General features: G+C 43.0%; 1 protein-coding gene across 4 annotated transcripts in view; it reads left to right on the forward strand.

Moving 5' to 3' along the window:
- Window positions 1-967: 967 nt before the first annotated feature.
- Window positions 968-18,596, forward strand: part of CD38 (CD38 molecule) — a 61,615-nt gene continuing 43,986 nt past the window's right edge. For 2 of the 4 annotated variants that reach the window (XM_049630337.1, XM_049630339.1), the window contains exon 1: window positions 968-1,951. In XM_049630337.1, coding sequence (XP_049486294.1) covers window positions 1,698-1,951 — 254 coding nt within the window. In that variant the 5' untranslated portion in view covers window positions 968-1,697. The remainder of the gene's footprint in view (window positions 1,952-18,596) is intronic. The other 2 variants (XM_049630336.1, XM_049630338.1) reach the window with 1 other exon arrangement.

The raw sequence follows: 18,596 nt of genomic DNA on the forward strand, positions 1-18,596 counted from the left end.
CCCCCTCCCCCATCTGACTCCACAGCAAATCCTTTGTTGCTGCTACTTTCAAAACGTATCCAGGATCCAACTGATTATTTTCCTGACTCTCTTGTTACTACTCTCCTGGTCAAAGTCATCATAACCGGTCTCCACCTTTCCATCCTTCCTTACTTTCCTACAATTTATTCTCAGCGCAGAAGCCAGATTGAGCATTTAAAACGTCAAGCCAGGGGCACCTGGGGGGCTCAGTCGGTTGAGCTTCAGACTTTGACTCAGGTCACGATCTCATGGTTTGTGAGTTCAAGCCCACGTCGGGCTCTGTGCTGACAGCTCAGAGCCTGGAGCCTGCTTTGGATTCTGTGTCTCCCTCTCTCTCTCTCTGCCCTTCCCTGCTTGTGCTCTGTCTCTCTCTCAGAAATAAATGAACATTAAAACAAAATTTTAAATGTCATGCCTGGTCAAGTCACCCAATGACCTTGAATGTGTTCAAAATAAAATTCACAGTCCAAAAAGTCCTTATCCTGTCCCACAGGGCTATTAGTGATCTGGTCCCCTGCTACCCTCTGAACTTCTCTCCTGTTCGGTCTCCCTTAACCCTGCATTCCAGCTCCAATGCTCTCCTTGCTGCTGCTGCCACAGGTCAAGGGCTTTTTTTAGTTTTTTTTTTTGTTTATTTCTTTTTTGTTTTATTTCCTCAGAGTTTTTGCACTTCACCCTCTGGAGAACTTTTGGCCCAGGAAGTCCTGTGGCTTGATTTTTCACTTTCCTTAGGTCTCCGCTGAATGTCACAGATGGTCTTACTGCTAAGGAACCTTAAGAGAGGACAGGCAGGGCATATCCAAGACTAGTCACTCGATTATTTATTGAACCACCACTTGGAGTGCTTACAGCATGCCAGATACTTTTCCAAGCACATCCCATGGGTTATGGAAGCAGGTTGTAATAGCTAACATTTATTGAACACTCAGCCTGTGCCAGGCATGGTGCTAAGCACATTGTAAATGTGAACTCTCTTAACCCTCACCATACCCCATGAAGTAGACGCTGCCATTATCCCAGTCTTAAATCTGAAGCACAGAGAGATCAAATAACGTGCCCAGTATCACTCCAGTAGTGGGTAGAGGTGCCGAGTTTGAACCCAGGTTTCATTACTGATGCCACTTGAGTTAAGGGACGAGGCTTGAGTGGAGCTTTTGAAGAGGGCTGAGCAGGCATTTGTCAAACTTGTCAAGTAGAGGTAGGGCACCCTCCCTCTCCTTCTCCCCCCACCCCACAGACAGCATTGCTTATGGGCAGGTGCAGAGGTAGGCAGCCGGCCTTCACACTTTCCAGGAGGGGGTGTGGCTAAATTGTAAAGTGCAAGGTTGAACAAGGGAGCTGGTGGAGAAGCATAAGGATATATTGTGTTTTTCCGGGGCCTGCAGAGAAAGCTTAAGGAGGCCGCTTCTTCCTGCAACTGCAAAGCGTGGTCCTTGTCTGCTCAGGAGTCTGGAAGTGAGCGGCGGCGGTAGTCGTAGAGGCCTTTCAAGTCCTTGAAATCCTTATTGGTCCTGCCGGCCAAGGGACTTTGGAAGAGGGGGCGGGGGTGGGAAAGGAAGCCGTGCAAGATAAAGGGGAGGTGCATTTTCAGAACCGGGCTAGCTCCGTCCTCGCTTTCGGACCGGCCGCGGGTGGTCTCTCCTGCAACTTCGCGAGCGGACCCCACGGCGGACCCCATGGCCGACCACAGGTTCAGGCCCGTGTCCGGGGAGAAACCCTGCTGCGACATTTCCAAAAAAGCCCGGATCTGTCTCTGCGTGGTTTTCGGTCTCCTGGTCGTGGTGATCATCGCGGTGGTGGTGGGGATCGTGATGTGGCGCCAGCCGCCCCAGCACCAGGAGTGGAAGGGGGCGGGCACCACCGCCCATTTTTACGAGATAATCCTCGGACGGTGCTACACCTACACCCAAATCGTGCGACCCGAGCTGGGGTGAGTCGGCGTCCGGTGGCGCGCGGCGGGGCGCGGCGGGGCACCGCGCGCGAAAACAAAGCATCTTGTATTCCGCCGGAGAGCCCGCCGGCCAGTGCCGGCTGGGGAGCGCTGGCCTTGACGTTCCGCGCCGCTCGCCGGAGCGCCTGGCGTCGGCACCTGCGCGCGCGGGCGGGCGGGGAGCGCGCGGTTCCGCGGCGGATCCCTGGGCGCAGACGCCCGCCTTCTGGGCAAGGTGCGCGGCGCCGGCGGGGCCCCCCTCCGCGCTCGCCGCCGCGCTGCAGGCGCACAACTGGTGGGCGCGGAGGATCGCGGGCGCTCTCTGCTTTGCAGGGGACTTCTGTGCGCGGGCTCTGGCCCAGACAGTTACCGGTGACACCTGCCTGGTTAGGAGGCTTCTGGAGCCTGCAGGTGTGTGTGTGTGTGTGTGTGTGTGTGTGTGTGTGTGGCGGGGGGAGCGGGAGGGGAGGGGGGGGGATGGCATCAGAGGGGCCAGACCACTACAGTGAGTTTTATTCATGAATATAAAACAGCACTTCTTGCGCCCCCAGGGATAAATGGGACAGAGAGCTCAGTGACAAAATTAAACCAAAACACTAACTTTGGAACGTGAGATAAAATTTACACTGTCAGGTGCATCGGTTCGACGCATCGGTACCCACCCTGAAAACACCACCCACATCAGTCTGCGGAACCTTTCCAGAGGGTTCCTCTTTCCTCCTCCCACCTAATCACCCCCAGAGGGAACCGCTTTCTTGACTTTCATTCCCAGGGTTTGGTTTCACCCACAGAACTGATTTTTGAAGTTGTGCATGAAGTAGAACCAGCCGGAAGCAAAAAGCTACTTCTCAGGCTGCCAAAGGCGGGCACGGGAGCCACAATTTCTGTTAGGAGTGTGGGATCGCGCAATGAATTCCGCCTGCAAACCACCGGCAGCCCGGGGAGCCGAGCGGTAAAATCCGCACCCCAACCCCCCACCCCACCAGCCTCCCCGCGCGCTTTCCGCCCCCCGATTCTTGCACATTTTTTTCCAGGCCAACGATTGCCGGGGTCGGTCCCGTAAGTGTTTTGCTTCCCAGTAATTAAATAGTTAATTGAGAAATCAGAAGTTGAGGCGTTTCCCTTAGGCTACACTTAAAGTGTTGATAAAATCAAGCGCTATCTATCCTGACTTGGTAATGATCCACGCGGACGTTTAAGTTTCATTTCATGTAACAGTTTTAAGATTTATGTTGTTGTTCAATGTAAATTCACGCTATTGGTTAGATTATCATCACCGGGTAGCAAGCCCGAGGCTCCGTAGGGACCACGTGACTTTTTTAATGTTTGTCAGGGCGCCCGGTCAATATTAAACACACACACACGCAGACACTATGTAAATGGGTTAATAATTCATACGGTACCACGTGCTTGTCACTTAAGAAATATGAAATCACCGAGTCCCGTAACAACTAACTGTGTGAGGCACTTGACTGCCGCCCCCATTTTAGAAACGAAGAAATTGAAATAGAGTTTGAGTCAATCGCCCAAAATTTGGATCCAGAAACTGGGCTCACCCCCTGTGCTATGTTGCCTATGTATGTCCTGTATGTAGAGTGACCGCAGAATTTACTATGTCTGGGACATTTTGAAGACAAAGGGGATGCTGTTACTAATTATGCTGAGTCCATAGACTTATACCAGAACGTATGGTCACTTTATCCTCGGAGAGTTTAAGGACACAACTTCGGGAGTGACACTGGCTGGGGTTTAAATCTCGGCTCTGTCAGTCACAGTGTAGTTTTGGGCAAGATACTTTCTCTGGGCTGCAATGATCTCAGAATGGAGAATGGAATGATGTGGAAATTCTTCCACATGTGGAAATTCTGAGGATTAGGAGGAATAATCCCGATACACACAAAGTGTTAATGCTATTGTTTTTGGAAAGGCAGTATCACACTCACCTTTTAACAAGAATAAATAGAGATCAAGGCCAACATGAAAATGGATACCTAGTATTAAAGCTATTTAAATTACAATTCAGTGTATCCGTCCTCCATGTTGTTTCCTTTTTTTTTTTTTTTTAAGTTCATTTATTTTGACAGAAAGAGAGTACAAGCAGAGAAGGGGCAGAGAGAGAAGGAGAGACAGAATTCCAAGCAGACTTCACACTGTCAGCACAGAGCCGGGTGGCAGGCTTGAACTCCCAAACCTTGAGATCATGACCTGGGATGAGATCAAGAGTTGGAAGCTTAACCCACTGAACCGCCAGGTGCCCCAAATTTATGTTGTTTCTAATTTTTTGTTTTACTGTTATTTTTTAAAAAATTGAACACATGGCCCTGGAGATCTTTCCGTGTTAGCACAGGTAGATTTACCTCATTATTAAAAAAAACAAAATTTTTTTTTTAGTGTTTATTTTGTTTTTGAGAGAGAGAGAGAGAGACAGAGAGAGAAAGAGAGAGAGAGAGAGAGAGAGCATGCATAGGGGAAGGGCAGAGAGAGAGGGAGACACAGAATCTAAAGTAGGCTCTGAGCCATCAGCACAGAGATCATTACCTACAACCTTATGTCTGTGGGATGACTGGGTGACCCAAGAGACAGGCAACAGCTGTCTTAACCCACTGAGCCACCCAGGTGCCCCTGATTTATCTCATTCTATAGGGTAGAGGTAACTATTTCGGTCCACAAAAATTCGTTTCCAATTTTCTTTTTTTTAATTTTAAAAATATTTTTATTTATTTATTTATTTTTTAAATTTTTTTTTTCAACGTTTTTAATTTTTATTTTTGGGACAGAGAGAGACAGAGCATGAACGGGGGAGGGGCAGAGAGAGAGGGAGACACAGAATCTGAAGCAGGCTCCGGGCTCTGAGCTGTCAGCACAGAGCCCGACGCAGGGCTCGACCCCAAGAACCGTGAGATCATGATCTAAGCCAAAGTCAGACACTTAACCAACTGAGCCTTCCAGGCACCCCAAAGAAATTGAATTTTTAATTTAAAAACTACCAAGAAAGAAATCTCCAAGCCCAAGTGGTTTTAATGTAGAATTCTTCCAGATATTTAAAGAAGAATGAAAACCTATCCTACACAATTTCTTTCAGACATAGAAGAGGAAGAAATAATTCCCAATTTTTTTTATAAAGCTAGTATTGCCCAAACCAGACAAAAACATAAAAATAAAAAAATGAGAAAAGAAAGAAAAGAAAACTTCAGATCAATATTCCTCATAAATACAGATACAAAAATTGTGTTTTTTTAAAAAAAATTTTTGACATTTATTTATTTTTGAGAGACAGAGAGAGTCAGAGTGCAAGCAAGGGAGGGGCAGACAGGGAGGGAGATACAGAATCCAAAGCAGGTTCCAGGCTCTGAGCTGTTAGCACAGAGCCCGATGCAGGGCTTGAACTCACAAACTGTGAGATCATGACCTGAGCTGAAGTCTGATGCTTAACCAGTTGCCCCTATTTATTTCTTCTTACGGGCATTCCTTATATATTGTAGATCATGTATGTAGTATTTTCTTTCTCTCTGCTTGTTGTCCTTGGAACACTTATAACTTCTGTTGCTCCCCTGACTCTTGAGACTTTAACTTCAAGGTTATGACTCTGGTCACTAATCTCCTTCTTTCTATGTTGTTGAAAGTCTGGCATGCTATTTCCCATGTAGTCATACTTCTCAGCATCAGAAATCTTTTCCCTGATGAATTCTGAGATCATTCCTGCGATCCTCTTTTCCCATCCACTCCTTGCTGGGTCACTGTTCCCTGCTTTGGTCTTTTATACTGGGCCAGAACTTCACTTTATGTCAATTATTCAACCTTGTAATTCCATTTTGACCTGGTATTTCTAGTTCTTCTTACCTCTGTAGGTCTTTATTATAACTACGTGTTAATATACACAAATTTGACATGTTACGTGATCCCAGGCAAAACAAAACCATTATCAAAAACAATGTATATGACAATCGTAACTATATAAAACTGAATGTAAATGGAAGAAAGGCAGTGAAATACGGTACTGCTGGGTTAAGGGAATTGTTAACGGCTGATTCTTATTATTCTGCCACTGATTTTAGGCCTTTAGTAAGTTTCTTGTAGATTTCTTTCCTTATTATTCTTCAGTTTCAAATGGTCTACAATTGGCATCTTGCTTATCTGTGACTACATAATAAACGACTCCAAAACTTAGTGATCTAAAGCATAAAGCATTTCATTATTCTACATGACTCTTGGATCAACTGGGCTTAACTACGTGTTTCTTCTGCTCCTTGTGATGTTGGCTGGGACTGGAGTTATTTGGGGGCTCAACTAAGTTGACATATCCAAGATACAGGGGACATCACTCACATGAGGGACACCATGGAGGGGTCTGCTGAAAGGCTGGCATTACCTGGGATGCTGGAAAGGTGGACTAACTATCACAATGTCTCTCTGCTGTCTCAGAGTCTGGGAGTCCCAGCACTGATGTTTTGACCCTGTGAACATGGTTTACTGGCAGCCCCTGGATGTGATTACTGCCTCGTGACCATTTCTTAGTTTGATATTCTTTTACCAGGAAAGACTAAGAATGAAAAGCAGCTTTATTTTCCAACCCAGCAAATCCTGACTTGGAAATGTTTGTTCTTGATTCTGTCTAAAAATGAATCTGTACCTTATCGTGTGCGGTGAAAAGAAATGAGGTGCGCCTCTGACATTCTACCTGGAAATCTCCTTAGGCAAATTCCTAAATTCCTCAAGTATTTCTATTACTGCGGACGACAGTGTTACCACAACCATCTAACATGGGTCAACTTTTTCTTAGGCTCCAGTGACAGTTTCCTTCCTGTGTGTCCAGCCTTTAGGAACAGTCCCCTTAAGGTCTTTCTGTCTTTCTTTTTTCTTTGTAAAGTTTTATTTACTTAAGCAATCTCCACACCCAAGGTGGGGCTTAAACTCAGAACCCTGAAATCAGCAGCCCTACACTCCTCTGAGCCAGCCGGGTGCCCCTCCCTGAGGTCTGTCTTACCCCAGCCTGCCACTCACTCCCAATGCTGGTGCCACCCTGTGGTAGTCGGTGTTCTCCAGGGAGAGGGAGAGAGTGAGAGAGAGGTGAGGAGGGGCGGGGATGGGGGGAGAGGAGATGTTTATTTTAAGGCATTAGCTCCCATGATTGTGGCAACTGACAAGTCCAAAATCTGAAGGGGGTGCAGACAGGCTAGAGACCTAGGGAAGAGTTGATGTTGCAGCTTGGGTCCGAAGGTTTATTTGCTGGCAGAATTCTCTTTTTCTTGGGGGAGGTCAGTCTTTTTCTTAAGGCTTCAGCTAATTGAATGGGGCCCATCCACATTATGGAGGGCAATCAGTTTTACTTAGAGTCCATCCATTTAAGTGTGACATCCACATGTGTGTGACCAAATATCTCGGTCAAGTGTACACAGAGAATGAGCGATCATGCTCATGTGTCAGGGTTCTGTTACAAATCACCTCACTTCCGGGTTCCACTTTCTGTTTTGGTTACCTATTGCCGATAAACTACCCTAAACTGTAATGACATAAAATGACAATCACTTACTATCTTTCAAGATGCTGCGTGTTGGCTAGCATCAGTTGGATGATCTGCTTCACTGAAGTCATCTGGGGGGTTGAGTCGACTGGAACGCCCCAGACGTTGTACTTGTATGGTGGTGCTGTGGTGCGTGGGCAGAGCGGGGATGGCCAGGGCTCTTTTTCTCTCTGTCATTTCAGGGCGTCTCCTCCTCACAGCCCCCCCACATGACCTCACCGTGGTGCAGCTACGTGTCTTCAGAGTTCCTCAACTCTTTCCAGGGGAGCCTGGGTCTAGACCCCTAACTAGCACAGCATCTCTTCCACTACATTCATTCTTCAGGTTAAAGCGGTCACCAGGGCAATGAGAAAGAATGAAATAAGGCCCTTTGTAGCAACGTGGATGGAACTGGAGGGTGTTATGCTAAGTGAAATAAGTCATACAGAGAAAGACAGATACCATATGTTTTCACTCTTATGTGGATCCTGAAAAACTTGGCAGAAACCCATGGGGGGAGGGGAAGGAAAAAAAAAAAAAAAAGAGGTTAGAGTGGGAGAGAGCCAAAGCATGAGACTCTTGAAAACTGAGAACAAACTGAGGGTTGACGGGGGGTGGGAGGGAGGGGAGGGTGGGTGATGGGTATTGAAGAGGGCATCTTTTGGGATGAGCACTGGGTGTTATATGGAAACCAATTTGACAATAAATTTCATATATTAAAAAAAAATAAAAAAATAAAACGGTCACCAGGCCTGTCCAGGTTCAAGAAGAGAGAAAACAAGCTCTACTCTGTGATGAGAAGAGTAACAAAAATTTTGTGGACAGCTTTAGTCCTTCCTGTATCTTTATGTTAGCTTTTAAATTTTTTAAACCACTTTAAAAATTTATTTATTTATATATTTATGTATTTATTTATTCATTTATTTATTTTTGAGAGAGAGCAAGAGGGAGAGAGAGAGAAAGACCTCAAGTGCGGGAGGGGCAAAGGGAGAGGGAGGGACAGAATCCCAAGCATGGAGCCCAACGTGGGGCCTGATCCCAGGACCATGAGATCATGACCTGAGCAGAAATCAAGAGTCAGATGCTTAACCAATGGAGCTACCCAGGGATCCCTTTATGTTAGTTTTAAAATTTTTATTTCTTTCTTGTCTTTTTTGTTCTTCTGTGACATCGATTGCTCTTTATACATTATTACCTTTTATTAACTAGATTTAACAATGATAAAAAATGATACATGCCTCCTGGAATATAAGCTCATTGAATCTAGGGGCTTTTTGTTGAGTGGTATATATTTATGACCTAAAATAGTGCCTGCAATACAGTAAGCAAAAATAGTTAGTTGAATTAAATGAACGGTATACAAGCCAGTATATTACGAATAATAAAAACAAACAGAGCTATAATAAATATACCTCCCCAACAAACTTCCATACCATTGCTCCCAAATCCCCATCAATCTCTATTTTGGGTTAATAGAGCATTGATGTTTCTTTTATATAATAGCTTCTCAGTATTTCTTTGTAGGTCTTTGGACTCTATCTTCTTTATATGTTCCTTTTCCTTCATTTTCCTTTTCCAAAATCTCTTACCCCCATACAAATCACTTTCTGTCAGTCTTTTAGTGTGGGTAGGCAAGTATTGAAACTTGTCCCTGCTTATCAAGATGGAAATTCCTTAAGTTAAACCAGGGGCAGAACATTCCGGAACAGGTGACACCTGGTTCTGCTGTCTCAAGGTCACACCCAGGAGCTGCATTATGACCCAAGATGGCCCTGGGCACGAGACCTAAGAGTCGTGTGGCCAAGACTCACCAGAGTGTTATCAGGTGCTTTTTGCTGACAATTTGGAAATATTGGTACTGTGGGAGACTGTCACCTGTCCGGGCAATAGTCAGGAGCCAGGGAATGTGGGTGGAGGGTGGAGCAGAGTCTGCAGGTGGAAATGGAGAGCCAGCACCCAGGGAGAGATGGGCCTCCAGGGAGGTAGCTAGAGGTGTAGTTCAGTTCCAGGAATCTTACTGCCTTGGAGAAGACCAGCCCTCCCCATGAATTTCAGGCATTGATGATAGCTGCTGGCTGTTCAGGAACAGGAGAGGGCCTTCTTCTGATAGTTCCCTTCTTCCCTGCCCCATACAAGCTGGGGTTCCTGAGGGAAGATACCGTTTTACTCACCTCTGCATCCTTTTTCGTCCAGCACATTGCTTGTCACATTATAGTCCCTTGGTAGATGCCTGCTAAGGCGAACTCAGTGAAGTCCTCATCATGCTTGTTGAAACATAGACATACACAGTATTTAGAGACTCAATCAGAGAACATTCTTCATCCATCTTAACTTGCTTTCTGATGATCACAGAAAGATCATCTGCCCTGTGCCTGCATTGACTATTATTTCTGATTCCTTTTTCTTCATTTCACAATTTCTTTTTGTTTCTCCTTCCTCTTCAAAATTTCTAGCAAGATTTCTCAGGGACCAATTCTTCATTTTCACTTCCCCATGACTCCCATTTGAATGACTACAGCATTTTATTAACTTCTACTCAGTGAAATTTATGAGTCCACAATGTACAAAATACAAATTCCTACAAACACATAATAAAGATGCACGGTGCGCCTGATGCTGGGGCTCCTGCGGGGGGAAGTGGGGTTCAGAGAGGAAGAAAACACCAGTCCTGCTGTCCAGGGTCCTGAGGGGAGGTCTGGGAGGACTGAGGGGAGGTCTGGGAGGACTGGCCTGGAGACAGTGCTGCTGGGCAGTGTGATCTGTAATGGCACATGGGTGTGTACGTGGATGAGAGCGGCTCCTTGGAGGGAGGGGTGGTTTCTGTGCTCTAAGCCCTTTGCTAGATTCTGTAGGGGTAAGAGGTACTCAAGTACCTGTCAAACAAGAAAATATGTGAATTGCTCTGAGCCAAGTGCCTGCACCATGCCACAGAGTTTCAGACATGAGCACCATCCACCTGGTGGACCAGAGTTGGGAAAGACTTCATGAAAAAAGTCACGTATGAGGTCTTACTTTTACCATAGAATTTCAGCAAAGGGTGTTCTGAAGAGTGTGTGTTAACCTGTTGACTGAACCTGGGAGACAGATAAGATGGTACTCTTGGAGGAAGACTGGCCAATGAATGGACCAAAACTCTTTAAAGGCTGTAGGACCTTGGCAGGACCCCACTGGTGAGAGGGTGTGAACCTCATGTTGGCCCACCCACAACCTGGACCCTCTCAGTGTGTGAGAGAATGAGTGTGAGTGTATTTGCACAGGACAGAATTCTAGCATATTTTCCCTGTGGGTGATGGGATGACCACCAGCTCAGTGTCTGTATTCCCAGCTAGACCCTGAACATCATTAGAGCAGAATGAAGTTCATGGCCTCACATTCACCTGTGTGTCCTCGATGCTTAGTTCTATCATGATTATCAGGCTTCCTTTAACCCCATTTTTCATTCTGGGGCTCTGAAACAGAGACCAGTAGCCAGAGTCTTAGATGCACCTGACTAAACATGGAGGGCAAAATAGGGAAAGTGAAATTGGTTTCAAAGTGTAGGCCTGGGTGCTGCTGTGATTACAAATGTGGAAGTTGGGCCAAAGAGCTGAGTTATCTCTGGAAGGAAGGGTGGAGTACAAATGCAAACACAGTGTGTTTAGAACTTCCAGACTTGAGCTGCTACCAGGACACCTGAGAAAATGTAGCTCTGGGGTAGAATCTTCCAGAAGAGGAGCCTGCTTGAAAGTCTTGGGAACACATCAGATGGCTGAGTAAGGAAGGATAGAGGTAAGGGAAGAGGGAAAAGGAGAGACGTTACTTCTGTGATTTGCTTTAGAAGTTCCTAGAAAGGTCACGAGTGCTCACTGCTGACATCCAGTCCGTGCTTCTTGTTCTGGTGTTATTATTAACAGCTGAGGGAAGTGGCAGTATTCCTCCTGTAGAAAACTTGTTCTATATCACAGTGGACACTCATGACTTGTCTGCTTCCTCCTTTTGTCTTTGGAAAGAAAGCCCTTGAAAAACAGTTGCCAGAAGTCCATTTAGAAATTTTGAACAGAGAAAGATTGGGAGTCAATGTTTACGGGCTGTCTACAATGTACTCAGAAATTTATATATATTTTTAAATTTACCTTACTTATTTTATTTTTATTTATTTATTTATTATTTTTTGCTTCTATTTTTTAATTTAAATGTTATTGAAATTTAAATTAAAAAAATTTTAATTTATTTTTGAGAGGAAGAGAGAGCAAGCGTGGGAGAGGGGCCAGAAACAGGGAGAGGAAGACACAGAATCTGAAGCAGGCTCCAGGCTCTGAGCTGTCAGCACAGAGCCTGATGCAGGGCTCGAACTCATGAACTGTGAGATCATGACCTGAGCCGAAGTTGTATGCTTAACCAACTGAGCCACCTGAGAGCCCCTAGAATATTATTTTTTAACTTATTTATTTATCTATTTTTGAGAGAAAGCATGAGTGGGGGAGGAGCAGAGAGAGAGAGAGAGAGAGAGAGGGAGAGAGAGAGAATCCTAAGCAGGCTCCACACTGTCATTATGGAGCCCAATTTGGGGCTTGAACCCATGAACCGTGAGATCATGACTTGAGTTGAAGTTAGACACTTAACTGACTGAGTCACCCACATGCCTCTATTTAAATTTTAGTTAATTAACATACAGTGCAATATTGGTTTCAGGACTAGACTTCAGTGATGAATCACTTACATACAACATCCAGTGCTCATCACAACAAATGCCTTCCTTAGTGCTTATCACCCATCTAGCCCATCTCCCACCCATCTCCCTCTGTCACCCATAGTTTGTTCTCTACCATTAAGGATCTCTTGTGCTTTGTTTCCCTCTCTTCTCTTCCACCCACTTCTCATATATTTGTCTGTTTTATTTCTTAAATTCCAAATATGAGTGAAATCATATGGTACTTGTCTTTCTCCAATTGACTTATTGTGCTTAGCATAATACATTCTAGCTCCCTCCACATCATTGCAAATGGCAAGATTTCATTCTTTTTGATGGCTGAGTAATATTCCATTATGTATATATTCATATATATATATATATGTATAAAACATATTCTTTTTAAAAAAAATAATTCATTGTCAAGTTAGCTAACTTACAGTGTATACAATATAGTCTTGGCATTAGGAGTAGATTCCCATGATTCATCCCTTACATACAACACCTAGTGCTCATCCAAACAAGTGCCCTTCTCAATGCCCATCACCCATTTTCCCTGCCTTCCCAACCCCCCACCCCCATCAACCCTCAGTTTGTTCTCTGTATTTAAGAGTCTCTTATGGTTTGCTTCCCTCTCTGTAACTTATTTTTCCTTCCCTTCCCCTATGGTCTTCTGTTAAGTTTCTCAAATTTCACATATGAGTGAAAACATATGATATCTGTCTTTCTCTGACTGGCTTATTTCACTTAGCATAATACCCTCCAGTTTCATCCACGTTGTTGCAAATGGCAAGATTTCATTCTTTTTCATCACTGAGTAGTATTCCATTGTATATACATACCACTTCTTTATCCGTGCATCAGTTGATGAACATCTGGGCTCTTTCCATAATTTGGCTATTGTTGATAGCGCTGTTATAAACATTGGGGTACAAATGGGGTACAGCACTCCTGTATCCTTTGGATAAATTCCTAGTAGTGGTATTGCTAGGTTGTAGGGTAATTCTATTTTTAATTTTTTGAGGAACCTCCACATTGTTTTCCAGAGTGGCTGCACCAGTTTGCATTCCCACCAACAGTGCAAGAGGGTTCCCCTTTCTCCACATCCTCACCAGCATCTGTTGTTTCCTGAATTGTTAATTTTAGCCATTCTGACAGGTGTGAGTTGGTATTTCAGTGTGGTTTTGATTTGTATTTCCCTGATGCTGAGTGATGTTGAGCATCTTTTCATGTGCCTGTTGACCATCTGCATGTCTTCTTTGGAAAAGTATCTGCTCATGTCTTCTGCCCATTTCTTCACTGGTTTGTTTGTTTTTCAGGTGTTGAGTTTGGTAAATTCCTTATAGATTTTGGATACTAATCCTTTATCTGATATGTCATTGTAAATATCTTTTCCCATTCCGTTGGTTGTCTTTTAGTTTTGTTCATTGTTTCCTTTGCTGTGCAGAAGCTTTTTATTTTGATGAGGTCCCAGTAGTTCATTTTTGCTTTTGTTTCCCTTGCCTTCAGAGACATGTCAAATAAGAAGTTGCTTCGGCCAAGGTCAAAGAAATTGTTGCCTGTTTTCTGCTCTAGGATTTTGATGGTTTCCTCTCTCACATTTAGGTCTTTTCATCCATTTTGAATTTGTTTTTGTGTATGGTGTAAGAATGTGGTCCAGTTTCATTCTTCTGCATGTCGCTGTCCAGTTTTCCCAGCACCATTTGCTAAAGAGACTGTCTTTTTTCCGTTGGCTACTCTTTCCTGCTTTGTCAAAGATTAGTTGGCCATACATTTGTGGGTCCATTTCTGGGTTCTGTATTCTATTCCGTTGGTCTATGTATCTGTTTTTGTGCCAATACCATACTGTCTTGATGATTACAACTTTGTAATACAGCTTGAAGTCTGGGATTGTGATGCCTCCAGCTTTGGTTTTCTTTTTCAGCATTACTTTGGCTATTCAGGGTTTTTTTGTGGTTCCATACAAATTTTAGGATTGTTTGTTCTAGCTCTGTGAAGAATGCTGGTGCTGTTTTCATTGGGATTGCATTAAATGTGTAGATTGCTCTCAGTAGTATCGACATTTTAACAATATTTGTTCTTCCTATCCAGGAGTGTGGAATGTTTTTCCATTTTTTTGTGTCTTCTTCAATTTCTTTCATAAGCTTCCTATAGTTCTCAGCATACAGCTCTTCTACTTATTTAGTTAGGTTTATTTCTAGGTATTTTGTGGTTCTTGGTACAATTGTAAATAGGATCAATTTCTTGGTATCTCTTTCTGTTGCTCCATTATTGGTGTATAGAAATGCAACTGATTTCTGGACATTGATTTTATATCCTGCGACTTTGCTGAATTCATGTATCATTCTAGCAGCGTTTTGGTGAAGTCTTTTGGGTTTTTCATGTAGAGTATCATGTCATCTGTGAAAAGTGAAAGTTTGACTTCTTTGCCAATTTCGATGCCTTTTATTTCATTTTGTTGTCTGATTGCTGAGGCTAGAGCTTCCAACACTATGTTAACAACAGTGGTGAGAGTGGACATCCTTGTCTTGTTCCTTATCTCAGGGGGAAAGCTCTCAGTTTTTCCACATTGAGGGTGATATTAGCTGTGGGCTGTTCATATATGGCTTTTATGATGTTAAGATATAGTCCTTCTCTCTTGACTTTCTTGAGGGTTTTTATTAAGAAAGGATGCTGTACTTTGTCAAGTGCTTTTTCTGTGTCTATTGACAGGATCATACGGTTCTTACTCTTTATTCTATTAATGTGATGTATCACATTGATTGATTTGTGAATATTGAACCAGCCCTGCATCTCAGGAGTGGATCCCACTTGATCATGGTGAATAATTTTTTTTTATATACTGTTGAACTTGATTGGCTAGTATCTTGTTGAGAATTCGTTAGGGATATTGGTCTGTAATTCTTTTTAGTGAGGTCTTTGGTTTCGGAATGAAGGTAATGCTGGCTTCATAAAATGAGTCTGGAAGCTTTCCTTCAGTTTCTATTTTTTGGAATAGCTTGAGAAGAATAGGTATTAACTCTGCTTTAAATGTCTGGTAAAATTCCCCTGGGAAACCATCTGGCTTAGGACTCTTATTTGTTGGGAGATTTTTGATAACTCAATTTCTTTGCTGGTTATGGGTCAGTTCAAATTTTCTATTTCTTCCTGTTTGAGTTTTGGTAGTGTGTGTGTGTGTCTAGGAATTTGTCCATTTCTTCCAGATTGTCCAGTTTGTTGACATATAATTTTTCACAGTATTCTTTCATAATTGTTCATATTTCTGTGGTGCTGGTTTTGATCTCTCCTCTTTCATTCATGATTTTATTTATTTGGGTCCTCTCTCTTTTCTTTTTGAGAAGTCTGGCTAGGGGTTTATCAATTTTGTTTATTCTTTCAAAAAATCAGCTCTTAGATTCATTGATTTGTTCTACTGTTTTTTTTTTTTTTTTTTTTTTTTGTATTCTATATTGTTTATTTCTGTTCTAATCTTTACTATTTCTCTTCTTCTGCTGGCTTTGGGCTTTCTTTGCTGCTGTGTTTCTAGTTCTTTTAGGTGTGTGGTAGGGTTCTGTATTTGGGATCTTTCTTGTGTCATGAGATAGGCCTGGATTGCAATGTATTTTCCTCTTAGAACTGCCTTTGATGCATCCCAAAAGGTTTGGACTGTTGTGTTTTCATTTTCATTTGATTCCACATATTATTGAATTTCTTCTTTAATTTCTTGGTTGACCCATTCATTCTTTAGTAAGATGTTCTTTAACCTCCATGTATATGGAGGCTTTGTAAATTTTTTCTTGTGGTTGATTTCAAGTTTCATAACGTTGTGATCTGAAAATATTAATGGTATGATCTCACTCCTTTCGTATTTGTTGAGTGCTGTTTTGTGACCAAGTATGTGGTCTATTTTGGAGAATGTTCCATGTGCACTTGAGAAGAATGTGTATTTTGCTGCTTTTGGATGGAAAATTCTGAATATATCTGTTAGGTCCATCTGGTCCAGTATGTCATTCAAGGCCACTGTTTCCTTATTGATTTTCTGCCTACATGATCTGTCCATTGCTATAAGTGGAGTATTAAAGTCACCTACAATTACCGTATCTTTATCAGTGAGATTGTTTATGTTTATGATTAATTGATTTATGTATTTGGGTGATTTCATATTGGGGGTGTAAACATTTACAATTGTTAGCTCTTCTTGATGGATAGACCCTTTAATTATTATATAATGCCCTTCTTCATCTCTTGTTACAGTCTTTGGTTTAAAATCTAGTTTGTCTGATATAAATATGGCTACTTCAGCTTCTTTTGACATCCAGTAGCATGATAGATGGTCTCCATCCCCTCACTTTCAATCTGCAGGTGTCCTCATGTCTAAAACGAGTCTCTTGTAGGCAGCATATAGATGGATCTTGTTTTCTTTTCTTTTCTTTCTTTTTTTTTTTTTTTTATCATTCTGATACCCTAGTCTTTTGATTGGAGCATTTAGTCCATTTACATTCAGAATGGTTATTGAAAGATATGGATTTAGTATCATTGTGTTCTCTGTAGGTTTCATGCTTGTGGTAATGCTTCTGGTCCTTTGTAGTCTTTGCTGCTTCCCACTCACAGAGTTCCCCTTAGGATCTCCTATGGGGCTGATTTAGTGGTCATAACCTCCTTTAGTTTTTGTTTGTCTGGGAAAGACTTTATCTTTCCTTTTATTCTGAATGACAGCCTTGCTGGATAAAGGATTCTTGGCTGTATATTTTTCCTATTAAGCACATTGGATATTTCCTGCCACTCCCTTCTGGCCCACCAAATTTCAGTGGATGACAGGTCTGCTGTAAACCTTGTGTGTCTATGCTTGTAGGTTAAAGCCCGTTTGTCCCTAGCTGCTTTCAGAATTCTGTCTTCATCTTATGTTTTGACAGTTTCACTACAATATGTCCTTGTGTTGACCTGTTTTTGTTGATTTTGTAGGGTGTTCTCTGTGCCTTCTGGACTTGGATGTCTGCTTTCTTCCCCAGATTAGGGAAATTGTCAGCTACAATTTGTTCAAATAAGCCTTCTGCCCCTTTCTTTCCCTTTTCTTCTTCTGGAACTCCTATGATATGGGTATTATTTCACTTCATTGAGTCACTTAGGTTTCTAATTCTCCCCTCGTGGTCTAGTAATTTCCAATCCATCTTTTTTTTTCAGCTTCATAATTTTTCATAATTTTATCTTCTATTTCACCTGTTCTCCCCTCTGCTTCTTCCATCCTTGCTGTCACTGCATCTAGTTTATTTTGCATCTCATTTACAACATTTCTTAATTCATCGTGACTATTTCTTAGGTCCTTAATCTCTATAGCGATAGAGTCTCTGCTGTCTTCTATGCTTTTTTCAAGCCCAGCTATTAGTCTTGTGACTATTATTCTAAATCCTTGATCAGATAAATTGTTCATATCTGTGTTGAGCAATTCTCTGGCTGTTATTTCTTCCTGGAATTTCTTTTGAGAATTCTTCCACTTCATCATTTTGGCTAGTTTTCTGTCTTCTATGTGTTTTAATAGCTTGTTATATGTCCTGCACCTGCAAATACTACTATATTAAAAAGGGGTCATACACTGTCCAGGGCTTGGCACTTTAGGAAGTGTTTTTAGAGTGTGTTGTGTGTACTCTGTTGCATTTTTTGTTGGTTTATCTCACTGCTCGTAGTGGTGGATTGGTCCAGGTGTGTTTTGACTTGTTCATTAAAGTAACCCTGGAAAAAAGGAAAAAAGGAGGGGAAGGAAGAAGCCTTATCTTATACAAAGAGAGAAATGACAGGGGCAGAAAAAAAAAAAAGATCAGGCAGAGAATCAAAGAAACTATAGGGCTTAATCCAGAGATAGAGAAAGAGAGGAAAATAAAGAAGAAGGAGATACAGAAAAGGTGTAAAGAGAATAGAATAAAGGTTCCCGATGAAACAAAGAAACACCGGAACAGAGAAAGAAAGACAGAAGATGAAACAATAACAACAAAAAAACAGACAGACCTACAAAACCACAGGACAGTTGTCTGTTGGTGCCTTGGAACTGGTGGCAGTGCTGGTCTGGAAGAGGGGCCCTCTGGTTCCGTCAGTGTCAATCTCACTCTGGTCGATAAGCAGTTAGCAGACCCGCAGGGGCAGGGTTTGGTGTAAGTGGTCCCGCCTCCACTGGAGGCTGTTGTCCTGCTCCCTGAAGTCCCACCTTGTTGGTGATGGGAAGAAAAATGGTGACAGTCTCTCCTCCCTGGACTGAGTGTCTCAAACCATGCTGCTCAGGCAGCCTTCACAGAGTAGCCCAGGCAGGCTGGCTCGCCCTGATCCACAGTCTCCTGCAGCTCCTAGGTGCTTTGCTTGGATTCAAACCCCTATGTCTTAAGGTATCCTCCCAGCCCGGGTCTAGGGGAGTGCCACTCTGCCCAGCCGACAAAGGGCCTCTGGCTGGTGCCTGCTGGGTCTTTTGTCCATGTGTGGGCAATAAACCCTCTTCCCACAATACTCAAGGG

The sequence above is a fragment of the Panthera uncia genome, chromosome B1, assembly GCF_023721935.1.
Source record: "Panthera uncia isolate 11264 chromosome B1, Puncia_PCG_1.0, whole genome shotgun sequence".
Lineage (NCBI taxonomy): Eukaryota > Metazoa > Chordata > Mammalia > Carnivora > Felidae > Panthera > Panthera uncia.